The sequence below is a fragment of the Triturus cristatus genome, chromosome 2_1 (assembly GCF_964204655.1).
Source record: "Triturus cristatus chromosome 2_1, aTriCri1.1, whole genome shotgun sequence".
NCBI classification, from domain to species: domain Eukaryota; kingdom Metazoa; phylum Chordata; class Amphibia; order Caudata; family Salamandridae; genus Triturus; species Triturus cristatus.
In genome coordinates this window covers 40,733,749-40,760,666 of record NC_140581.1, presented here as the reverse complement: position 1 = coordinate 40,760,666, position 26,918 = coordinate 40,733,749, and the positions used below count along the sequence as shown (strand labels likewise).

Genomic DNA, 26,918 nt, shown 5'->3' with positions numbered 1-26,918 from the left:
GTGTCTATTAATTCAGTTGTTTTACTCACAGCTAATATTTGCTGTTTACATTTTTATTTTAGTGGACATGGTACATTCTTTACATTTTCTGGTGTCCTAGCTTTTGTTAGTGTTTTCTCCTTGATTTTGTCCTATAGTAACATATCACTAGTAAGGCTGTGTCAGGTTGTTTTATCGGCATCAGTGTAGTATTCACCATTGCTTATCATTTATACAAATATTGTTCTTTTATAATTTGTGTTAAGCATGTGATGGCCAATACATAAATAATAATGTGGGCTTACTTGTAAGGTTTCTTTGTTCAATGGTTGAGACATCCTGAATGAACTGAGATGGAGCTCCCTGTATCATCTGCAGTCATGGAGAGATGGTACAAGAATACAGACTCATAGTGGGGTTCATGATATGTTCATGCTGAGATCATGCATGGATGGTTCAGAGTGGGGAGACTGAGGATACATTACTATTGAATCCAGGTGTTTTAGAGGGTTTGGTCCTGGAATCCTGGATGGAGCATGGAGAACAGTCTTCAGAAGTCTAGTCTGTCCTTTCAAGGAGCACATGGATAGTCAAATTGTGACAGCGAGGGGTATTCCTCCATTGACTTTGGAAGCAGGGACTGACGTAGCCCATAACTCCTTATCTGCTTTTTAGCTATTGATCCTATGTCCCAGTAAAAACCTTCCATCAGTGATAGGCTTATTTTACACCTTAATGTGTCCTTTCTTTTTTTGTTTTAGCATCATGCTGTCCTTCAGCCTGGTCAGAAATTTTTGTCCAATCAGCGAGAAATAATAAGTCTGTTGTACGTGAAATCTGGAAGCCATAATAAAGAAACTTGTCGACAGCATCCAGATTTATGGCGCCAATACACTGGAGCAGACAATCCAACATTCTATATACGGGTGTGCAATTGGGATCGGTCGAAGATTCAGCTGGTCTGTAATCGTGGAGGAGACGCCCCCGTCTGCCCCAACTATGGTAAGATTATAATATACGTTTCTGGGTGGGTCAGGTAGGCTGCTGCACACATACTGCTGGTTGTGAGCCGAGGCTGGAGCTGCCACATGCCCATATTATATGGGAGAGCCAGATGCCACATGCCCATATATGGGAGGGGCAGATAGGCTGCTACACACATACTGCCGGTTGTGTGCCGAGGCTGGAGATGCCCACATGCCCATATATGGGATGGTCAGGTAGGCTTCTGCAATCATACAGCTGGTTGTGAGCCGATGCTGGAGATACCCACATGCCCATATATGGGATGGTCAGGTAGGCTGCTGCAATCATACAGCTGGTTGTGAGCCGAGGCTGGAGATGCCCACATGCCCATATATGGGCGGGTCAGGTAGGCTGCAGCACACATATCAATCAATCAATCAATCAATGAATTTGTAAAGCGTGCTACTCACCCGTAGGGTCTCAAGGCGCTGGGGGGAGGGGGAGGGGGATCCGCTACTGCTCGAAGAGCCAGGTCTTGAGCGGTTTCCTGAAGGAGAGATGGTTCTGGGTCAGTCATAGGTGGGTGGGGAGGGATTTCCATGTCTTGGCCGCCAGGTAGGAGAAGGATCTTCCTCCGGCGGTGGTCTTGCGGATGCATGGGACGGTGGCGAGGGCGAGGCTGGCGGAGCGGAGGTGGCGGGTGGGCGTGTAGAATGTGAGGCGGTTGTTGAGGTATGTGGGTCCAATGTCGTGGAGAGCCTTGTGTGCGTGGGTGAGTCTGAACGTTATCCTCTTGTTGATGGGGAGCCAGTGCAGGTCTCTCAGCTGGGGAGAGATGTGGCTGAAGCGGGGGGTGTCCAGGATAAGTCGTGCAGAGGCGTTCTGTATGCGCTGGAGTCTTTTCTGTAGTTTGGCTGTGGTTCCAGCGTAGAGGGTGTTTCCGTAGTCCAGTCGGCTGGTGACGAGGGCCTGGGTGACCGTCTTCCTGGTGTCGGTGGGGATCCACCAGAAGTTCTTTCGGAGCATGCGCAGGGTGTTGAAACATACTGCCAGTTGTGAGCCGAGGATGGACCTGCCACATGCCCATATATGGGAAAGTCAGGTAGGCTGCAGCACACATACTGCCGGTTGTGAGCCGAGGCTGGAGATGCCCACATGCCCATATATGGGAGGGCCAGGTAGGCTGCTGCACACATACTGCCAGTTGTGAGCCAAGGCTGGAGATTCCCACATGCCCATATGTGGTAGGGCCAGGTAGGCTGCTGCACACATACTGCCAGTTGTGAGGTGAGGCTGGAGATGCCCACATGCCAACGGCCTGGTAGGCTGCAGCAATGGTGGATTCTGGATACAAGTCTCATATGACACACTAAAATATGGCAGGTGGCATACAGCAAATATAGATTTGCAAACTGAGCATAGCTCTAAAGTGCCGGGTTATGAATAACTGGGGCTACAAATCACTAGTGCACCTTTTATGCATGCAGTCTGGACCACACCATGATTTCTCCACACAGACACATCTCATTTGGGCCTTCATTGCGTAGCTGTGCTGTCCCATATCTGAAACACCCTCCACCTCCATCGGTATGATGATATCAGCACTTACCTAGTCAAAAAGGTCTCAAGTCCTAGTGGAATATTTACATGCCCCTATTGCCACAGGAACATCAGTTTTAGTGACGTTCCTGTGGTGATATGTGCCTCGCCTTATTTACAAGGCAGTGTCAGGCCACTGAACGTGGCTTCATGCTCCCTTGTAAATAAGGGACATTTTCCCGCTTTACTTACCATGAAAGGGCCGTGCAATGGGTATTGCGCTGTGCGTTCCACCGCAACACCCATTGATTTTGACGCTGCCCCCTATTTACAAGGGCAGTGTAAAAAGGAGGCAGCGCCAAAATGAAGACCAGGGAAAACCTGGTCTTAAACAGACGAAACAAGGAGAAATGCTTTATTTCTCCTCGTTTTTGCTGTTTCCATGTGTGCTGCGTTGTGCAGCTCACATGGAAACAGCAAAAGGCCACTGATTGTTAATGTGGAGGAAGATGTCTGTTAGAAATGAAAGGGCTCTGGTTGACGCAGGTGTGAACCCACAACAAGCAGGGACACTTTACTTCTTGTCAGGGCGAAAGATGACTCCCCAGAATAACCCCTGCTCACCCTCTAGGTGCGTGGCGCGAGCAGTCCAGGCTAAGTCTCAGGCGTACACGGTTAAGCAAATGCAATTACACATACAGTAAACCCCTTGCATGCACCACAAATGGACACCAATCAGGAAGTATATAAAAATAAGCTTTTATGTAGATTCAGCAGATTCAAATACAAGGCCCCGTAACGTTGAACTGATGGGGCCACAACTCTTGGAAATACGGTAAAGTCTCTTTGTTACGGAAAGTTCTTTAGGCGGGCACAAGGTAACTGTGGGCCTCAGCGCTCTTCGTGCTGAGCCGGCGTCCGGGAAACACACGGCAGATGACAGGGAAATCAGAACGTTGCGGACCCTGGATCCGATGCGAGCTCGCGGTCGAGTTCGTAAGTACAGTACCTTGTTTCTTGACGCGAAGGCGGGTGCGGGATTTCAGCGGCTCTTCGACAGAAGGGCGAGGCGGCGTCCGAGGCTCCCACACTTCACGATGGGGGTCTGATCTTCAGGCTCATGACAAGAGCGGGGTGTTGCAGGTGGCGGGTGAACAAAGCGGGGCAGCCGGGCACGCAGGTTACGTCCGGGCCGTCCGAGGCTTGGAGATGCTCACAACGCCGATTCCGGCGGGAGGGTGAAGGTGCGCAGCGAGCCTCCGGCGAGCGAGGTGACAGGGGCAGCCCAGCACAGCGTAGGGGGAGCGGCTCAGATCGAGAGAGGCTCTTCCCAAGGCGGGGGCGGCTAAACAGTCCTGGTCACGGCTCAAGGAGGGACTGGGGCACGAGGGTCACAGCTCCGGCGAGGGAAAGGACACCACAGTCCAGCGGCAGGCGAGTGAAGATCAGGTAGAGCCCAATGGTCCTGGGGCTCAGTTCAGGGGGCAAGCTCAGTTCCAAGCCCTTGGAGATCATTTTGGAAAAGCACAAGTCTTGAAAGTAAAAATAAAGCAAAGTCTTCAGCAACAGTTTCTCTTCTCCCCTTTGGCAGCAAGGTCACCACTGTAGGCCAATCCCCCAGGATAGGGACAGTCTTCCTCCTACAGCTTTCCCGGTGCCTCCTCCTCAGGCAGAGATTCTTCTTGGTCAAAAGCGGATCTAGTTTCTTAGGAGCAGGGCTCCGACATTTATACAGCAAATCTTTTGTTCTTCCAGGCCAGGGGGGCCCTTGCCTAGTCCAGTCCGGTTTCTGAGCACTTTGTTTACGCGATGCAGGCTTCTTCTTTCAGAGTGCAGGGCAGAGTCATCAGACGCTCCACAGGGGGCGGAGCCGGCATTGAGGTGGCAGAGCACTGTCCTATTCAGAGCCTAGGAGTACTCCTCCCACCCATCTACCTGTCGATCGTCCTATTCACCACCAGGCTACCTAGCCCTGCCCATCTGGGTTCCCCCAGCCCTGTCACTCACACCAGCCAGACATCAGATACACATCACGCAGAGGCGGGCTGAATGTTTAGGCAAGCAAAGGCCAGCTTTCTAAAAGCGGCATTTGCAAACGCGGAATATTAAAATAAACCTTGGAAAAAGATGTACCTTATTATTCCGAGTTCAGGCATACTAAACTCGATCTTCTACCATGTTCCCAGGGTCGGTTAGGATCATAGGGTGTAACAATCCAAGCCGCCCATACTGGCCTATGAGAACAGGGTAGCCTTGCAGTAGTGAACAACAAGATGGCGGTAATTCACTACTAGGACATGCCACGCATCTAGGCTTGTCCTACCTTATGCTCACAAAGCACCCTGCCCGTGGGCCTACCAGAGGGGTGACTAACATGCAGCTAAGGGAAGGTTTTTAGGGACCGGCAAGTGTGGGCACTTGCCAGTCAGCATGTCAGTACCAGACTGCACGCAGGTTCTGCAATGGCAGACCTTGACATATTTTACCGGCCGCTTCTGTGGGTGGCACAACCAGTGCTGCAAGCCCACCAGCGGTGTTTGCATTCACATGCCCTGGCGCTCCTGGCGCACTTTACTGGGGTCTGACAGTAAACCAAACAATCCAATCATGGAATCCAACCAACATATACAATTTACATAGGGAGCACTTGCGCCGCGACACTGGTTGGCAGTGGCACAGTGCGCTGAGCGGCCAGCACCATAAAAACACATGAGGCACAGCGACAAAAAGAGGAAGGGAGACTCACGCCAAGGTGCCAGGTCTAACACGTGTCCCCTCCAGCTGAAAAGTGGGGAGAACTACCCTACCCCAGGGAGTTCCTCATCACTAAGGCGGAAAAATCTGGACAGACCGTCAGCATTGGCGTGATCTGTACCAGGGCGATGTTCCACCGTGAAATCCATACCCTGTAGGGAAATGGACCACCTCAACAGCTTTGGATTCTCACCCCTCATATGCATCAACCATCTGAGGGGCCTGTGGTCCGTCTGAACCCGGAAGTGAGACCCAAACAGGTAGGATCTTAGCTTCTTCAGCGCCCAGACCACAGCAAATGCCTCACGCTCAATAGCACTCCACCTCTGTTCCCGTGGAAGTAACCTCCTGCTAAGAAAGGCTACGGGTTGATCTAGGCCCTCTTCATTAATCTGTGAAAGAACAGCCCCCACACCATGCTCTGAAGCGTCTGTCTGAACGATAAACTCTTTGGAGAAGTTGGGAGCCAAGAGCACGGGCGCCGTGCACATAGCAGTTTTCAAGGCCTCAAAAGCTTTCTGACAGGTGTCAGTCCAAATCACTTTCCTGGGCTGCTTCTTCGAAGTCAGCGCTGTCAAGGGGGCAACCATGTTGCCATACCCCTTGACAAACCTCCTGTAGTACCCGGTGAGACCTAGGAAGGCTCTCACCTCTGTCTGGGTTTTGGGCGCCTCCCAATTCAGGATGGTTTCTATCTTGGGCTGAAGGGGTGCCACCTGGCCACTCCCAACTTGGTGCCCCAAGTACACCACGGAACCCTGCCCGATCTGGCACTTACTCGCCTTGATCGTGAGGCCTGCCTTGCGCAGCGCCATCAACACTTCCCAGAGGTGTCGCAGGTGTTCTTCCCAAGTGGAGCTGAACACCGCGATGTCATCCAGGTAGGCTGCACTGAACGAATCCAGCCCAGCCAACACCTGGTTGACCAATCTCTGGAAGGTGGCAGGGGCATTATTCATCCCAAATGGCATGACCCGGAACTGGTAGTGCCCATCTGGGGTGGAAAATGCTGACCTCTCTTTGGCCCCCTCGGTCAAGGCGATCTGCCAATACCCAGACGTTAAATCAAACGTGCTGAGGTAGTTGGCAGCCCCTAGCCGATCTATGAGCTCATCAGCTCTGGGGATGGGGTGGGCGTCAGTCCTAGTGACCGAATTGAGTCCTCTGTAGTCCACACAGAACCGGAGTTCGGGTGTGGCTCCCGGCGCTGCAGCCTTTGGGACCAAGACCACTGGGCTGGCCCAAGGACTGCTGGAAGACTCAATTACCCCGAGTGCAAACATCTTGGAGACCTCCTCCTTGATGCATGTCCTCACCCTGTCAGTCACCCTGTAGGCCTTGTGCCGCACAGGTGTACTATCCCCAGTGTCCACATCATGGACACACCAATCAGTGACACCAGGGACCAGGGAAAACAGATCCGAAAATTGTCCCAGCAACTGGCGACAATCATTCTGTTGCTCAGGGGTCAAGGTGGAAGAGAGGATGACACCATCCACTTACCCATCTTGCTCCTTGGCTGACAGGAGGTCCGGAAGAGGTTCCGTCTCCTCTTCCATCCCAGCATCTGTTGCCAAGAGCATGCCCACTTGGGACCTCTCCAAGTGGGGCTTGAGGCGGTTGACATGTAGGACCCTTAAGGGGTTCCTAGGAGACTTCAGGTCCACCACGTAGGTAACAGGACTCTTGCGCTCTACCACCTCAAAGGGACCGGTCCACTTATCCTGGAGCACGCACGGCTCCACGGGGGCCAAGACCCATACCTTCTGTCCAGGCTGAAGCTCTACCAGAGTGGCATTCTGGTCGTACCACCGCTTCATCTCCTCCTGGCTGGCTTCCAGATTTGCCTCAGCAAGTTTCCTGAATCGCCTAGTCTGATTCCTGAAGGCCAGCATGTAACTATATACATTCTGGGGAGGTTTCCTGGGAGATTGCTCCCAGCCTTCCTTGACCAGACTTAGAGGTCCTCTGACTGGGTGACCATACAGAAGCTCAAAGGGACTGAACCCCAGAGACTTCTGTGGCACCTCACGGTAAGCGAAGAGAAGGCATGGTAAGAGGACGTCCCACTTACGCCTCATGGGTCCTTCTAGGCCCATTATCATGCCTTTGAGGGTTCGGTTGAATCTCTCAACCAACCCGTTTCCTTGGGGGTGGTAAGGTGTGGTGAACTTGTAGGTTACACCACACTCTTGCCAAAGAGATTTCATGTACTTGGACATGAAATTGGTACCTCGGTCAGACACCACCTCTAGAGGGAATCCTACTCGGGAGAAAATTCCCATCAGCGCACGTCCCACCACGGGGGCCGTCACTGTCCTCAGAGGAATGGCTTCCGGGTACCGGGTGGCATGGTCCACCAGGACCAGGATGAACCTATTGCCCATCGCTGTCCTGGGGTCCAGTGGCCCTACAATGTCAATCCCCACTCGCTGGAATGGGGTACCGACCACAGGGAATGGCTGGAGTGGAGCCTTCTGCTTCCTTCCACTCTTTCCACTTGCCTGGCAAGTCTGGCATGTCCTGCAGTGAGTATCTGAACTCCTGCGCATTTGAGGCCAATAAAAGTGGGTGACAAGCCTTTCAAAGGTCTTGTTCTGTCCCAAATGCCCTGCCAATGGCACATCGTGAGCCAGCCCCAGTAGGAAGGCTCTGAAGTCCTGGGGTACCACCAGCGCACGGGCTGACCCAGGCTCAGCAACCTTAGGCTCGGTATATAGGAGGTCGTTCTCCCAGTAAATGAAATGTGATCCTGACTGATCACCTGCGACCTGGTCTGCAGCCTGCTGCCGCATACCCTCGAGAGAAGGGCACTCCTTCTGTGCCTTGCAAAAGTCCTCCCTGGTGGGACCCCCTTCCTGCTGCCAATGGGTCAGCTCCGGCAGGTCTCCCAGTTCAGCTATCTGCTCCCCTGTAGGATCCAGGGCATCCCCCTCAAGGTCTGCTTCCTCCTGGACCGTGGGAACTTCAGGGGCGGGCTTCCCGCCCCTCTTGCTCCTTCTCTCTGAGGCCGGTTCCTGGGCCTCCCTCTCAGGCTCCAGGACCTCTTGAGTCCCTCTACTGGCTGCCATGGACCGTGTGGTGACACACGCCCAATCCGGCATACCCAACATCTCCAGGTGAGCACTCCGCTCCACCTTAGCCCAAGGTGAGCTCTCCAGATCGTTCCCTAACAAACAGTCTACAGGCATGGCGGGCCTCACAGCTACCTGAAGAGTACCAGAGACCCCCCCCACTCAAAGGGAACCTGAGCCACCTTGCAGTGTCTCTCTGTGTTGTCAGCGGCAACAACGGATTAGAATGCATTGGGGACCACCTGCTCCTGAGACACCAGTTGACACCTGACAGCTGTCACACTGGCTCCTGTATCTCTAAGAGCTTCCACTCTATGGCCATTTATGGTCACCCACTGCCTGTACTTCTTAGTGTTCTCAGGCAGCTGGGTTGGAGGGACCACTTCACGGTCTCCTAGCGAGACTAGGGACATCTCTGTGGGACCCCACCTACCTTGGATACCCCTCTCCTCCCCCAAGGCTACACTAGTCACCTGCCGGGGTGGAGCACCAGTGGGTGCTGGTTTACCAAACAATGGACACTTTACATCAGAGGCAATATGCCCCACATTGTTACACCTGTAACATATTATGGGCCCCTTCTGAACTGGAGGACCTGTCGGGGCCCCGGTCGGTTTCGGGGGTGGGGGAGGCTGAGAACCCTTCCCTTGGTTCCCTTGGGGATTACTTTGGGGCCCTTTCGGGAACTGCTTCTGTTTACCCCTGTCCCCCCCACTCTTCTGCTGGGGACCCTGCCCAACTTTGGCGGAATCTCCCACGGGACCCTTGTGGACCCTGTTACTGACCCAGCGGTCCGCCTCCTCAGCAAGCTTCCTAGGGTTAGTCAGCCTACTATCTATCAGGTGCTGGCGTAGCTCAGGAAAACAATTACTGGACAAGTGCTCCCATGCCATTAAATCAAGAAGCCCTTGATAATCATTTACCTTACTACCCTTTACCCAACCATCCAGCGCTCTGCAAAAGAAAGTCACATACTCCACATACGTACTATTGGGAATCTTAGTGCAACCCCTGAACCTCTGTCTATATAACTCAGGGGTCAACCCATACCTAGTCATCAATGCTTCCTTCATATGGGCGTAAGAATTATGAACATCAGCAGGTAAATCTAACAGTGTGTCCCGCCCTTCACTCAGGAACCGTCCCCACAACCCTGCTCCCCAATCTCTCTCAGGGACCCGGTGGGAAGACATGGCTACCTCGTAGGCTCTGAACCACTGCCCGATGTCGTCATTCTTAAAGAACTCCTTCACTACATCCTTGGGAATATAAACTCTTGGTTCCGCCGGTACTGGCGGTGTGCTGCCACCACAGGGATTAAGCTCCAAACTTTTTGCTTTCAGCTCCAGCTCCCTCAGCTTCATTTCATGCTCTAATTGTAGTTTCTTTTCTTCCATGGCTAATCTTTGTTTTTCCATATCCATCTGCCCATTAAGTTTTGCCATCTCCACTTCATGTGCCCGGGTTGCTGCTCTGTCTGCCAATTCTTCTGGCGACAGGCCTCTGCCAAACTCATGGACACTTTCTGGTGGAACCACTTCCACCTGATTCTCTGGTGCCTTTGACTCATACCAGGCCCTCAGCGCCTTCACGAGTTGGGTCTTGTTTTTCAATCCAGTTTGGGCAATTCTGAACGTGGAGCAAAAACCTTTCAATTCTTCATTTGTATAGCCCTCAAGTGCGCCTTCTCCCCAATCTATGTCATCTAATCCAGAGATTATAGAGGCTGCCCTTCCGGCGGGGAGTGAACCAGGCATGGCTTAAACAACGGAGATTCTTGGCAAAACAAAAACAAATTCTAGTCTTGTGGCTGTATTGCTGGTCTGCTCTCACTACGTGGTGATCAGTGATTCACTATATGCAAACCACAAATGCAAATCCGTAAATCCTCACCGCTGCCACCAATGTTAGAAATGAGGGGGCTCTGGTTGACGCAGGTGTGAACCCACAACAAGCAGGGACCCTTTACTTCTTGTCAGGGCGAAGGATGACTCCCCAGAATAACCCCTGCTCACCCTCTAGGTGCGTGGCGCGAGCAGTCCAGGCTAAGTCTCAGGCGTACACGGTTAAGCAAATGCAATTACACATACAGTAAACCCCTTGCATGCACCACAAATGGACACCAATCAGGAAGTATATAAAAATAAGCTTTTATGAAGATTCAGCAGATTCAAATACAAGGCCCCGTAACGTTGAACTGATGGGGCCACAACTCTTGGAAATACGGTAAAGTCTCTTTGTTACGGAAAGTTCTTTAGGCGGGCACAAGGTTACTGTGGGCCTCAGCGCTCTTCGTGCTGAGGCGGCGTCCGGGAAACACACGGCAGATGACAGGGAAATCAGAACGTTGCGGACCCTGGATCGATGCGAGCTCGCGGTCGAGTTCGTAAGTACAGTACCTTGTTTCTTGACGCGAAGGCGGGTGCGGGATTTCAGCGGCTCTTCGACAGAAGGGCGAGGCGGCGTCCGAGGCTCCCACACTTCACGATGGGGGTCTGATCTTCAGGCTCACGACAAAAGCGGGGTGTTGCAGGTGGCGGGTGAACAAAGCGGGGCAGCCGGGCACGCAGGTTACGTCCGGGCCGTCCGAGGCTTGGAGATGCTCACAACGCCGATTCCGGCGGGAGGGTGAAGGTGCGCAGCGAGCCTCCGGCGAGCGAGGTGACAGGGGCAGCCCAGCACAGCGTAGGGGGAGCGGCTCAGATCGAGCGAGGCTCTTCCCAAGGCGGGGGCGGCTAAGCAGTCCTGGTCACGGCTCAAGGAGGGACTGGGGCACGAGGGTCACAGCTCCGGCGAGGGAAAGGACACCACAGTCCAGCGGCAGGCGAGTGAAGATCAGGTAGAGCCCAATGGTCCTGGGGCTCAATTCAGGGGGCAAGCTCAGTTCCAAGCCCTTGGAGATCGTTTTGGAAAAGCACAAGTCTTGAAAGTAAAAATAAAGCAAAGTCTTCAGCAACAGTTTCTCTTCTCCCCTTTGGCAGCAAGGTCACCACTGTAGGCCAATCCCCCAGGATAGGGACAGTCTTCCTCCTACAGCTTTCCCGGTGCCTCCTCCTCAGGCAGAGATTCTTCTTGGTCAAAAGCGGATCTAGTTTCTTAGGAGCAGGGCTCCGACATTTATACAGCAAATCTTTTGTTCTTCCAGGCCAGGGGGGCCCTTGCCTAGTCCAGTCCGGTTTCTGAGCACTTTGTTTACGCGATGCAGGCTTCTTCTTTCAGAGTGCAGGGCAGAGTCATCAGACGCTCCACAGGGGGCGGAGCCGGCATTGAGGTGGCAGAGCACTGTCCTATTCAGAGCCTAGGAGTACTCCTCCCACCCATCTACCTGTCGATCATCCTATTCACCTCCAGGCTACCTAGCCCTGCCCATCTGGGTTCCCCCAGCCCTGTCACTCACACCAGCCAGACATCAGATACACATCACGCAGAGGCGGGCTGAATGTTTAGGCAAGCAAAGGCCAGCTTTCTAAAAGCGGCATTTGCAAACGCGGAATATTAAAATAAACCTTGGAAAAAGATGTACCTTATTATTCCGAGTTCAGGCATACTAAACTCGATCTTCTACCATGTTCCCTGGGTCGGTTAGGATCATAGGGTGTAACAATCCAAGCCGCCCATACTGGCCTATGAGAACAGGGTAGCCTTGCAGTAGTGAACAACAAGATGGCGGTAATTCACTACTAGGACATGCCACGCATCTAGGCTTGTCCTACCTTATGCTCACAACGCACCCTGCCCGTGGGCCTACCAGAGGGGTGACTAACATGCAGCTAAGGGAAGGTTTTTAGGGACCGGCAAGTGTGGGCACTTGCCAGTCAGCATGTCAGTACCAGACTGCACGCAGGTTCTGCAATGGCAGACCTTGACATATTTTACCGGCCGCTTCTGTGGGTGGCACAACCAGTGCTGCAAGCCCACCAGCGGTGTTTGCATTCACATGCCCTGGCGCTCCTGGCGCACTTTACTGGGGTCTGACAGTAAACCAAACAATCCAATCATGGAATCCAACCAACATATACAATTTACATAGGGAGCACTTGTGCCGCGACACTGGTTGGCAGTGGCACAGCGCGCTGAGCGGCCAGCACCATAAAAACACATGAGGCACAGCGACAAAAAGAGGAAGGGAGACTCACGCCAAGGTGCCAGGTCTAACAATGTCCCTTTCTGCACATAAACGATCTTTTTAAAACAAATGACATTTTTTAATTTCAATGTGAGCTGCATTAAGTTATAGAACTCACAGAAGTTATAAAATGCCATTTAGCGATTGTTTATGTGCAGCAAGGGACACCTTCCTGCACATAAACAATCTTCCCCTCAACGCAGACCCCCTCGCACTATGGTGCAGGGGTGCTTGCGTTGGTGCTAAGCTGCTATATTTAGCACCAGCTCAGGGGGGAAGACAGGGCTGCTACATTGTATTGTAAATATGGTGCATCCCTGCGTTTCAGAAGTGGCGGAGCGCGGCGTTAAGCCAGGAAGGCTAACGCTGGACTCCATCACTTCTTAGTAGATATGCCCCTTCTCCATTGTGAGTAAAGAGAATAATCACGCATACAGAGTACAGAAAACATGTGAAGAGTTATCTTTAATTAGATATGATTTATCACTCCACAGGTCAATCTGGTCTAGGAACCCAACCTATGTTCATTCTACTGTCCCCTACTCTGGTGCTGGACTCTGGCCTTTGTTTCAACATAAAGGGTTTCCACTCAGAGTGGACCCCTGTAGACCCCTTCACTGATAGTATTTCACATATCTGCCAATGATCATTCATGCAGGTGGTTCAGAAATAGGATCATCTCTCTAGATCAGGTAAAGATGAATCAGACACCCCTTCCGTCCCTCCGAGGCAATGTGGAACCCCCTCACTCAAGGAGGTCTCACCTTCCATCGAGGCAGCAGACAGAAAGCTGCTGGGTGGAAGCAGAGTTGGGTGATGGCTGCCAATGTGAGAGTCTAACCCTCAAGCATCTACCAGGGGCACACTGGCAGTGCTGGGAGTTCAAGGTCTGGAATGGAGTTCAACCTTAGCCGTGGGTGGAGTGGATCCGCAGTCAATGGACTGGTGCTTCACCTAAGCTTCTTTTTACCACAAGGCTGCCCCGTTAGCAGCTCACATTCTTAATCAACTGTGGACTAACTCTGCCTCTACTTTTTGTTTCCCACATGCATGATCAGATTCTGCATTTCCTCATCCAGTAGGGTCCTTCATTCAAACCTCAGCCCATTCACATCTACGGGTTCATGCTTTCTTCCTGGCAAACAACCAAAGTGTCTCCCAGTTTCATGGCCATGCCCGGCGGGACTCCGCCAGGCCTGCACAACCACATGTCCAGGCAAGAGGCCTGGCCTCCATACACATTGCCATTCGGTGATGATAAGGTGTCTGCTCACAGGATCCCCACCCCTGCCTTTGAGTGGACTGGCAGGAAGACAGGATGGATAAGCTCCTGTATTTGCACCTGAGCCCAGTTTCTTCCGTCCATAAATGTCAGGGACACACTCCAGACCAAAGAGAAAGATGGTCTGCCATTGCTTGGAACTGAGAGCAGGAGGGGTGATAACCTGCCTACCTCTTCACTATTCACTAGATCTGCAAAGGCCCAGGTCACGCAGCTCAGGTGAGATTCCACAGCCTACAGTACAAAAAAACAATGGATTAAACCCAGGCCTGGGACTGGGGAGGGGGATGTTTGATTTGGTCAGCATTCTGTCCATTATCTGTTCTTTTTGCTTTTGTAGCCCTAAGTGGGAAGGGTGTACCCAGACGTGGGATCCTTGCTCTCTTTGCCACTGGATTCAAGTTAGCCTGATGATGGGGGGTGTTACCCAGAAACCGGTCCCAGGATGCTTGTTTCTGTATCAGGGAAGACATGGCCTGGCAGTTCAGGCAGGACTGTTCCTATGAGGCACAGGGTCAACAATGATTTGCACATGTCTGGGTCCAAACTGGGGTGGCGTGATGAGCAAAAGAACAAAGGATTAAAACCAGATCTGTGACTGGGGGTGAATGTTTGCATTGTTCAGCATTCTGTCCATCATCTGGTTTTTGTACAATAGAGGGGCTGCACAAGACCTACCCAGTACTATGGATGAAGGCTCCCACATTGTTTGAGAAGGAGAATGAGTGCTGAGGTACAGAGATGGCCAAGGCTGAGAGGGAGTGCTCACGAGGCACTCACGCAGTGGACACTGCTGTGTGTTGCCCGAGGCACTCATCCGGCCTCTGTGACTTGCTGTCTGATACCCCAGGGCGGCAGAGGGGGCCTCTTCTTACACTTGCTACCACCTTTTGGTAGTGTTGGTGGCTAAAGCAAGGAGGACACATTTATCCCTGACTCTAGGGGCATCCAAACACCCCACTCACGCCTACTGTTCTTGCCTGCCCAGCGGACAATCATTCCTTCAGCTCATTCTGTGTCTGAACATTCCCTCAGGCTGGGAGCCTCTGCAACAGCTACATCCAACCCTTCTGCCCAAGCATGGTACCCAGCTGGCCATCTTCCCCAGGCTGGCATTGTGATTGCCAGGCACTACAACTGGCTCTGCACCTGTGGGCCATGGTGAACGTATCAGAGCTACCTCACCCAAGTTAGGCAAGACAGAAGTGACAGCAAAACTCTCCGGACGGATTACAAAGATGTGACACCAGCTCTAGACACTGTATCAGTGACTGGTAATCCTGTGTGCCGAGCAGGGCTATCAAGCATTCAGAGTAACTCCATCCTCAGAGAAGGACAAATCTCCCTGCATCTGGGGTGAACTGATTTCATTGGAAAGCTGTCTAGCTTTCACCACAATCTTGCATTATTGCACGCGGCACATGTGCTAGTGATGCAGCACGGAATACTTAATCCCTCTCTCCGTCACAGACCAAATGATTTCTCAATCACACTCAAAGTTCTGCACTTCACGGGAGGTGATCGGTTCCAAACGCTGACATGGAAGGAAATACCTCTTTCTCCTAATGAGCAATACTTCTACATAACCTTCCTTAACTCATTAAGCACTAAATTCCATCTTCTGGTATTCCTCCCATAAATGGTCGATCGGATCGGCTAGTTGCTGGTTTAAGTGACTTCCTAACCCTTCATTTACTTCGATTCAATACACTTTCAATGAATAAACAACACAACACATTTAGTAAATTAATCAATAAACCTTTGTATAATTAATGCAAGTTAAATTCTTTGTTATTCAAGTCACAAATCATCCTATTTACCTATTCTGGCTAATTGTCATTCTCTAAGTCAAAATATGGTAATCAGTTCAGTCTGTCAAAGATTCAGGGAAAACAGCTGTCCTGCAGTGTCACCGTCCTTTACGTCAGCGTAATGTCAGGAAATAGGAAAACGAACCCTCCACCTCACTATTCTACCATAATTTATAGTAAAATCACATTCCAAAAGTAGCGAATATTATTTTTGAATGTCTCTGATTGGTCAGTCAAAATTGTTCAACGGGGTTCTCACACGGAGAAAGTCTCTTTATTTGTAATTCATAATTTTCCCGGTCCAAAGTATCTTTTATTGTTCTTTCAGGGAAGCAGGCTTGCTGCCCAGAACGTCCTTGATGGGTACAGTCGGGTTAGGGTCACGAAGAGGCCACTGTTGCTGATGTTAGCGCAGGCGCACTTCTCATGAGCCATAAATGATGTCATCTTTTGAGTCAGATACAGGAGGCAGCCATTTTGTGGCAGGTCCAAACGGTCAACTTAAGTAAAGAAACACAAAACATAATTAATACATGGAAATGATTAATAAAATGTTATTCCCTCACTAATACCCATATGTGCGTGCATTTATCTAGCAATAAGCAACCCTCAAGCAGTTTTATACTCACTTATTTAAGCACGAATCACAAATACGTCACAAAAGCAACATATATCATGCGGTTTTCTATTCTTCTAACATTAGTATGCGTACATACATAGTCCACGTATTAATTTAGCCATGCAAATGCGTTCCCACGTGTATTCAATCTATTAATATGGTTGGTTAGTTTACCACATCAAACTATTAATGAAATTACAATTAATTAATTATTCATTTTAATATAAACATGCAAAATGAGGGGGTATTCAAAATGTTGCATTCCCCGCTCCAGCAATCCCCCCTTTGGTGATTTTATCACCATAAAACCCACAAATGTTGTTCTTTATTTTACGGAATTTTAAAATGTTTTCTTGCTCAATTCATAGTTCAGTTTCCCCTTCGTCTTCTCTTTTCACTGATTCATATATGTTTTCTTTCCACTCTTCCAATTCTATCTCCTCAAATTCTCTTTCTTGTTTCTTGTCTTTTCTTTTTAACTTTTCTCTTTTTAACTTTTTCTTGTTCTTATTATGTCTACAACACATACATCCTAATCTTATTACCAATATTATAAAAATCACACATGTTAGTGGAAACAATATTTTACCTACAAATGTACTACCTATTTTAACTTAGAAATTCTTAATAGCAGCTATCTTGTTTCCAATCTTTTCCCAAACACTTTCAACCTCCAGTGGTACAATTTAGTCATGCAATTCTGTAATATTCTTAATATAAATTTTCAGATCTTTACTTTCATCAGGAATGTAAGTGCAACAATGTTGAACTTTCTGCATTCCACAGACTCCACCCTCTTTTGCCAATAAAATATCAAGGGCAAGTCGATTTTGCATTACCATAGCGCGCATGGCAACCATTTCAGTATTTACTAATAAAAATCCTCCAACAGTGCTTGTTGACAAGCGATCCACTACTGTTGATAGTTTTCGAATGTTATTTGCATTCAAAGATATTCCCACTGCTGGTATCAATGCTCCAAAAATGTCACCTATAATTTCTGCCCAAGATTCTCTTTTACTACGTACTAAATGATTACTATGTACACTATCTTCTACTCTATCCATATGAAAGATTTTCGGAAAGACCAGGCCAACATAACATGTGCCATACCAATGGTCTGGCAAACGATAATATGCCCTGTTCCCACAAATAAAATATAATCCAGGAAAGACTGGATCTTTTCCACCTTTGAATCCCCATCCACCCATGATTCGGTATGTATCATGGCACTCACTGTTACCTACAAAATAATTATCACTCGCAGTTTGATTCCTTCTAATGCATAATTTCCCTTTCTGAGGCCTCTCTAGAGCCATTGTTGGACTAGCTTCACCCTTCAAGTGTTTTTCCTTTTCTATATCCCTGACTGTTTTATCCACCTTCCCTTCAGATGCCTTTCTTTGCATTTTCAATCTCCTTTCTTCAACCATATCTAAGAATGTCTTTTCTTCTTTCTTCAAACTACAAGTCAAATTGTTTCTAAAAATGTTTTCTAATGTAAGTTTGTTAGTTTCTAAGAAAAATTCACCTAATACCCTAGCAGGTTTCACTTTGTTTAGTTTGTTATAAGAAGGCACTTGTCCAAAAATGTTATCTACATCTGAAAAATAATACTCTAATTTACCTGTTTGATAAAATAAACTAGCTATTACACTACATGATATTCCATACGTTGCTGGAAGGTGATGATAAGTCACTCCTTCTGAAACAGAGGCAGGTAACTGCATGCATACGTAGCAGTACCTTACATCCATTGTCTTTACATATTCATACAATAACTTCGAAAACACATTATTTGAAAAATCAGTTATAGACCTGTCTTTATGTAAATGATCGTTGCTTATTCTAGTTGGAACTACCTTTTGTGGAACTATCTTTTGAATTTTTCCGATATTAGTTGTATTTTCAGTATGTCCTTCTAGTGTATCTATAGTTACCTTAAAAGAGATCAGAAGAGCAAGTATGCTCCATAGAAGCATTAATAATCCTGTACAACAACAACAAATTTTACACCATCTTTTCATGAAAATACATCTACTTTTACTACCATCTATGTTAGCCATCTTTGTTAAAATTGACCGTGTCTTTTGACTTAGCCTCTTCTACTTCGCAACTAGTTTTCTACCTTAAGGCACTAAGCACCTACTTGGTTCTACCAGTTTCTATCTCTTGTCTTATTTTATTATTTATTCATCAACAGCTTTCTTGATCTATTCAGTTTGGCATCTCATCGTTTTTCACTTTCTTCTTGTCATCAAAATACAGAATTTCCTGAATTTCCGTTTCTTCTTCTCCGATGTCCGACAAGATAACTCTCAGGATTTCTGATTCTTCTTCTTCTTCAACCACTTTCAGTACAGCCTCCTCTGGATTTCCTTGGCTATCTGCCTCTTCTCCCTTTTCAGGCAGAGCCACGTACGTCCATTCCGGCGACTTATACTTCTGGTTAGGTTACCTTGTTCTTTTGCTTTCTTCAGACACACTTATCTCTTCCTCTTTTGATTTTTCCTGACTTGACACTTCATTCACTTGTTCAGCCCCTGGTGAATTCACTTGTGTCAATCGATATCTCAATTTCTTTATTTTATTTGGCCAAACGTCGTCTTTAGCAATTCTTTTCAATTTACCTCCCTTGTTGTTTTTCTCATTTATCCAAGTTCTCTTTCTCAGAACTCGACTTTCAGGTATCTCATTTTCGCTTTCTTCAGACTCTGTCTCAACTTCCTTTTTCTTCTCAACAGTTTCTTTTTCCACCACTTGTTGTGTTTTCCCTACTTCTGTCCCTCCTCGGGTCTCCGGCACGCAATCTTCCTGCTGACTACTTGTCCCTTCACCTAACTGGATGTTGGTGTTCCCTACACCTCCTCGGGGGTCTTCCGCAGAAATCTGTCCCTCTCTCTCTGTACCTGTCCCTTGTTCACTTACATTGGTTATTTCAGGTGGAATTTCTCTCAATCTCTCATCTGGTACTTCCTCTTCACGAGTCTCTTCTATTTGTTTTTCTTTATCTTTTCCTTTCTTCTTTTTGTGCTCTTTGTTAGAGCCTTGCATCTCTTGCTCGTTTCCAGAATCTGAACTTGTATCAGAAATCTGTAGTCTTCTTCTCAGGGAGCTGCTTCGTGGGACTAAAGTTAGTCTCGGCTCTGTCTCCCCACTTTCAGGGTTTTCTTTTGTTTTTGACTCTTCGTCATCTGACTCTGTACTTGATTCTGAATTATCAAAATATTCTTTATCAGTACTGTCCACTGGATTAGGAATTCTCAATGTATGACTTGCATGGATCCAGTTTTTCAATCCAGCACACTTCACAGCTGTTGTTGTGGTCAATATGACTTGCCTTGGTTTTCCCCACCTTGGAACCAAACAATTTCTTCTTCTGTGGACCTTTATCCTCACCCAATCCCCTGGGCTCAGATCAAGGGCTGGCTTCCTCTCAAGAGTGGTGGCATCCGCTCCAACCTGATGAAACACAGAATGAACTGCGTCAGCCAGGCCTTTACAGTAATCCAAAACCATGTCATCAGTTATAGTCATCAACTTGTTGGCTGGTATAAACACGTGTCTCATGGTGCGTCCCATGATTATCTCGTGTGGACTTAACCCTGTGGTTCTGTCTGGAATGGATCTAATAGTCATTAGTACCAGAGGCAAGACATCGGGCCATTTCATACCTGTGGCCAAACACATTTTCCCTATTCTGTTTTTGATAGTACCATTCATTTGTTCAACCACACCAGAAGTCTCTGGTCGGTAGGCGCAATGTAGTTTCTGTTGTACATTCAATGCTTCACTGATCAATTTTATAATTTCATTATGGAAATGTCCTCCTCTGTCTGATTCAATTGTCACTGGGAACCCAAACCTAGGGATGAACTCTCTCAACAGTAGCTTGGCTACCGTCATCCCATCATTTCTTCTCGTTGGAAATGCTTCTACCCACCTTGAGAATAGACAGACCATAACCAAAACATACTTCAATCTGTTACAGGGTGGCATCTCAATGAAATCCACTTGCATTCTGGTAAAAGGCCCTCCTTCTCGGCCTATGGTTCCTAGGCTCCCTACTGTCTTCCTCCCAGGATTGTATTGCTGACATATCAGGCACCTTTGACAAAGACTTACTGCTACAAGTCTAAACTTTGCATTGTACCAGGTCTGCTTAATTGATCTGATCATGGCATCTCTCCCTATGTGTCCCTGGCCATGATACATCCGTATCAAAAATAACTTGAACTAGTCAAGTCAAAGAACCTAACCTAAGGGAGAGGAAGGTGTCAGAAATCTATTGGATTCTGAAATCCACCAAAATAGAGAGAAAGGAAAAAAATTAAGAGAAAGGAAAAAAATTATCTCTTTCTCAAGTCCCCTCACTCACCAGGGTCTCCCCACGGTGACATGCTTCATCATTGGGGTCCTCCCAGTCCTCTACGGACTGAGGCATGCTGCGACTTGCGAATTACATAGGAGCACTAAAAATCAGATTATGTGTAGTGCAAGTGAAAGTGTGGTGGAGTGGGATAAGGTAAATTAAAATAATCAGCTAGTGGGCCAAATATATTTTATTAATGCTCCTAGCTAATTGACTTAAAAACGGGGTGATATGCTAAAGGCCCTAACTATAATGGATAGGTGTACCTAGCATATGGTCAACTAGTTTCGAGCTTCCCCAGCTCTTCTTCAGGACTCCACCGGGACCAGCCCAGTGTGAAAGCACCAGTCCTAGTTAACCTAATTAAGGTGTAAAAGTGAGACGCTGCAACTGTAAGGCATGCGTTACAATTAATACATACGTAATGTACGTCAGGCAATATCTGTAGGATACAATAAAATACAAATATTAAAGGAACAAAAAGTCATATGCACTGTTATCATTATCAATTGTGAGCACACTACACCTAAGTGTTCGTACACTCTTGCCTCTGATGTGCCTCTATGTGGTTTAAAAAAGAAAGAAACGTTAGGTAACTCTCTCCATGCCGGCGCTGTGCTGAAAAGTGAGCCGAAAATCGCAAAATATACAAAAGAACCTCACACGTCTGACACAACATACAACACATACAAGACTAATAGTAAAAGGACATTACATACATTTTAAGAAGCAACAATGTGCCTCATGGTCAACGAAGCACTGTTTCCTTCTCACCATATTTTCACGCATGAGTCGATGTGTACAGTAGCCCTAGCGCTCGAACGCACTCTCTCGCAATAATATCCCTATCCAAAATGGCCCCACCCGGAAGGGACTCCGACGGCGAGCCCTCCTCGCTTTCGATGCGGAAACACCCATTGTTAAACAGCTCCTCACCGGGGACACGCCAGAATGCGGTCCGTGTGGTTTTGGCCCCAGTAGGTGTTCATGAGTGTGGTTGTCCACGTACAAGTAAGTGATAACCTTTGGGTAGACCACCATGCCCACTAATATCGCGGAGAGCGATTCTTCTTCCCGTTTTCTCTCCCTAAGGGCCAGCTACAGATACGGAGCTTGCCACCGTTTAAACGACCTCATTTATTATTCCCTTAGGTGTACGAGATCGCCACACCCCCTCCGTTGACCATGAGGCACATTGTTGCTTCTTAAAATGTATGTAATGTCCTTTTACTATTATTCTTGTATGTGTTGTATGTTGTGTCAGACGTGTGAGGTTCTTTTGTATATTTTGCGATTTTCGATTCTCACCTCTCTTTGAGTCATGGGAGGTCTCATTCCTTTTATGATTCTGATTCTGTCTATTGTTATTTTTCTCAGTCCTTTCTCAATATTGTGGCCTAAATACTGTACTTCCTATTTACAAAACTGTAATTTTGCTGGTGACACTTTTAGTCCTCCGTCTGACAGATGATTCAGTAAGGCTATTGTGTCTACCTCACAAGCTTCAGGTGTTTTCGAAGCCACAAGAAGGTCATCGATATACTGAACCAATACAGAATTTTCGGGCATTGCTAGACTTTCCAAAGACTTCTTCAATAGCTGATTAAATATTGAGGGGCTTTCTGTATACCCCTGTGGGATTCGGCACCATGCCAAAATACACTCGCCAAAACGAAACGCAAAAATTTGCTGACTGTCGTGGTGCAATGGGATGGAAAAGAAAGCATGACACAGATCAATTACTGAATACCATTCTGCATCATGGGGAATCTGATACAAAATCACTGATGGATTTGGTACAATGGGACAACATGATACAACAATTTTATTTACCTTTCTCAAATCTTGCACTATTCTGAATTTCCCATTAGGCTTCTTCAGTCCCATTATTGGTAAATTACATGGACTGCTCATTACTTCTCTCAAAATTCCTTGTCTGATCATTTTCTCTATTACTGGGGTTACTCCTTCAATTATTTCAGGTGTCAATTTGTATTGTGGGACGTTTGGATATGTTACTCCTTCTTTTACAGTTATTTTTACTGGGTCCACATTTCTCATTAATCCTACATCTTCTCCAGTGAAATCCCAAACTTCTGCTTTTACTGACTGTTTCAATTCTTTTGGTAATTCATCAGGGTTAATACAGCATATGTGTCAGTAACCTCATTTTCTCTGTTAGCTATAGTCATTTTATACAGTACATCATCATCTGGTGTTTCAAATGCTATTCCATCCGGAGTACAAAATATGGTGCAATTCATCTTGCACGACAGGTCCCTACCTAATAAATTCACAGGACTGGTGTCACACACCACAAAGCGGTGCATTTCTGAAAATTTCCCTATTCTAACCTTTACTGGTTCTGTAAGATAAGTTTTAATCTGTCTGTTGGATACACCAACTACTTGGATCGTTTCATCCGAGAGAGGAAGATTCTTAACATCAGCTGACCTAACAGTTGATCGAGTAGCTCAAGTATAGACTAGGAAAGTAATATTTTCATCATTAACCTTCCCATCCACAAACGGTCCTGTCTGGTCTACTTCTAGAGTTGCGCCAAGTACGCACTCTTCTTCCTCCCTTCGGCACAGTCAATAGCTTTCTTCTGAATCACTCTCATCGCGTTGCAGCCAATACTGCGAAACAGCCCTTGCACGTGGCAGCTTATTTACCTGTTCTTCATTGTAGAATCCCGATTCATTACTATACTTCTGTGTGTTTCTGCTCTGTGGAAAAGGCGGTTTTGGCACCTGATTCTGTGGATTAACAGCCTTCTGCTGTTGCTGCAGTTGACCACTCACCTCATAATGCACCTGTTGGTTCAAGGATGGATTTTCATTGTTAGTACTTGAGGGAAATTTACACTCGGATTTCCAATGCCCTATCCTACCGCAATTATGGCATGGGAACTTCTTTTTAGCTTCTCCTATATTACCCTTTCCTTTCCCAGGTCCAAATCTTTGTCTCACTCCTGTGTCTTTCGCTTGTTCCACTAATTGAGCTTCCTGCCTTTCTGCTACTTTCACTTGTGCCCACATAGCCTTTTCTTTCAATTTTCGTTGTTTTGCCTCAATCTCATCACTAAAATATTTAGCATGTCTCAATATCTCATCGATTTTCTTGCTTTGCCAATCAACAGTATGCTGTTTAATCATCTCACCAATTTCTGGACGTAACCCATATACAAATCTGTATACAAAGTAACTCAAATCCTTCTCACTCAGATTCTCATCTCCACTAAACTGCTTAAAAGCTAGTATTAGCCTCTCATAATATGCATGTACTGACTCTTTACCTTCCTGATGTGTTCGATCAATTTTTACCCAATCTGTCTCTTTTGGGGGTACCTTATTTTTCAAAAATACCATAACTTGCTCATATTTCTTCATTACTTCAGGGTCTGGTGCTCCTGTTTTAGGATCCCTAGGATATTCCTTAGTTGGCCAGTTAATCATTATCTTACATTCTGTCTACAAATCTGCTGATACTATTGTGTCAAACAAGCTATTCAAATCAATCCAGAGTACCTTTGATAACTTAACAAATCTGTCTACTTGTCTGTACCACTCTACGGGCGTTTCCCGCAGTCGAGGGAAATCATTTGTGAAAGACAAAATATCCTGTCTGGTCCATGGGACATGTACATAGCCTCCTCCAGGAATCTCTCTCATGGGGTATTCTGTCACTACCTTTTCTTTTTCTCTTACAGGAAATGCTGAAAATGTCTAATCTGGTGCATCATCACGTTTTCTATACCACCTACTTCTCCGTTTGTCCACATCTCCCCATTTTCTCAATAAAGTGATTATGTCCTTAATCTGACCTATCCGTCCTGTGGTATTCATATTTTCAATATCCTTTTGAATAGGGTTTCTGTAAAGCTTTTACATTGTTCATTTCAATTCCCATCTCATTTGCTATTTCTTCTAACCTCTCATGTAGGTTTTTCGCTCTCCATGTGACACTTTTACACAAAAACAGTAATTCCTCATCCTGATAGTTTTTCAACTTTTCTGTGGGGATAGTTCCTACTATTAATTCTTCTAGTACCATTCGTAACTTGGCCACATCAATTGCTTGGGATTCTTTGTCTTTTCTTTGCAAGCTCCTTAACCACTCACTTAGTTCGTCCGTAGATGGTCCTACTGGTTTCTCTACACTACCTTGTTCTGAAACCCTTTGCGGTTCAAATATTGATTCTACTGTCATTCTGCTTCTTTCAGAGGAATCTTGGCTTATAAATGGGTTGTTTGAAACATTCGGTTCGATCATACTCATCGTCTATCTCCATGGATTCTCATTTGCTCTCATTTGTGGTTGATCAACCTGTCTATTGCTCGTATAAGGTATTGTTAAACAATGTTCACTATCATTTTGTTTCTCAAAAATGGGCATTACTGGACCTATTGTTACTGGAACAGTTACTGCTTCTAGGTTTTTAGTCAATTCTCTTATTTTCTCGGTTAATTCTAGTGTTGTTTTCGCTAATTCCACAGAATTTTCACCATTAGTTCTATTTTCTAATCTTTTTTCTGCTTCTCTAGCGCAGTTACTTCCTTCTGAATCTTGTGAAACTGGTTCTGTCTTAATAATTCGCAATGTTTCTCTCATTGGGGCAATTGGTGTTAATATTTCTGGTTCTGGTCAATACGGTGGTGGATTTTTGTAAAACATATCATCAAGAACATCATCTTCTGACTCATTCGCTCCATACCTTCTCGACTCTACATTATTTCTTTTTTTCTACACACTTTCTTCCTTCATTCTCTCCTGTGTTTCTTACTAGGAACAGACCTTCAGTCATACTTGCGTCTCGCCATTTTCTCATTCGATCATTATGATTTTCACGATCATACTGTCGCCCAAACAGATACCTATATCTTCCGCCACTTCTCTGTTTTTCTCGTTCATGCATTTCATCTTCCCATTCTGTCAATGCCTCAAACTGCATCGGTCTAGGTCTTGGTTCTAAACTCATCATATTTTCTCTCAAATTTCTTAAAATTGCCAAATTAAACATACCATGTTCTGGGAAAGCTAGGACTCCATCATCCCTCGTATATTTCACCCAATTGTCTAACCAAATTCCAGTATGCTATCCGTATTTCGCAACCATGAAGGATGCAGGTGTTTTCGTTGGAGGAAGTAACTGTCCTTCTCTTGTCACAATCGGTTTGTCTTTCTTAAACCATCCTTTTATTTTACTAAACAAGGACTTCTCTTTCTTTTCTGCTGAATGATAATAAATGTTTCTGTCTTTCGTGTATCCCTAGTCTCTTCTTACAACTGCACTGTTTTCCGTCCAATCGCAGCGCGACTCACACTAACGCACCAATCCGGAGCGTCTACGTCACTGTCACAATTCTCAAATCCCAACGCGACTCACACCAACGCACCAATCCGGAGCGTTTACGTCACCCTGTATTTTCTCCAATCCTAGAGCGGCGTACACTAACGCACCAATCAGGGCGTTTTACTGTTCTGACCCACTGCCCAATCCCAGCGCGGTCATCCTGACGTCAGCAGCCGCTGCGGCAGCTCCTGCTCCTGTCTACCCCTCCTTCACAAAACCACTCGGTAGGTTTTTTGTTTCAATATCTACAGTTCTGTTAGTGACAACATAGAAACATCTCCATTGTCCGCTTCGCTAACCAAAGAATAGCAATAGACCTTTCTCACGAGAATTCCGTCTTACCCGAGAGCAGCGCTTACCTCTGCCCTACTACGGAATCGTTACTTCCGTTGATAAAGTAGCACATCCCTTAACTTCACCCTTCTAGCAAGCATCAACTAACTGTTTCTCCAGAATTAAGACACATAGTTGGAGACCCAATGCGCCTGAGAAATAAAACCAGAGTTTCGCAATTAATCGGAATGCCTTTTCATACACACGCTTTCATACGGAAAATGTAGTACATTCACACAGAATTCTGTCTTTCCCGAGAACAGCGAACAGTCTGTCCTACTCCAGAATTATAACACTCGTTAACAAAGCAGCGCTTACCTCTCTTTTGTCCTTCTAACAAGCTCAGAGAGTACCTATTACCTTTCCAGTGATAAGCGTTATCGGAATGCCAGTTGGATCCCTGGTACCTAAGACCAGAATTTCACAGGTAACCTTCGCTATCATACACTCCTCTCAATACAGAAATTGTCTCTATTGGCAACACACGGCGATGTCACCGAATCAAACCCAGACAATGCGACGTGCAACTTCAATCGCTACACGTTTCCCCTGTGTACCTACAGGGCTTCAACAATTCCGTCTTTCCCGAGAGCAGCGCTTACCTCTGCCCTACTATGGAACTGTTACAAACTTCCGACTTCCTACATCCCAGAAGCCGTGCCAACAACATAGAACTCAACGCGACTCAACATGGAGTGTTAGTACAT

At 46.9% G+C, this 26,918-nt stretch overlaps 1 protein-coding gene across 1 annotated transcript in view; it reads left to right on the top strand.

Annotated features, from left to right (window-relative positions):
* Positions 1-561: 561 nt before the first annotated feature.
* Positions 562-26,918, top strand: part of LOC146863678 (uncharacterized) — a 420,595-nt gene continuing 394,238 nt past the window's right edge. The window contains exons 1-2 of the mRNA XM_085636652.1: positions 562-624; positions 741-981. Of these exons, the coding sequence (XP_085492778.1) occupies positions 562-624; positions 741-981 (304 nt within the window). The remainder of the gene's footprint in view (positions 625-740; positions 982-26,918) is intronic.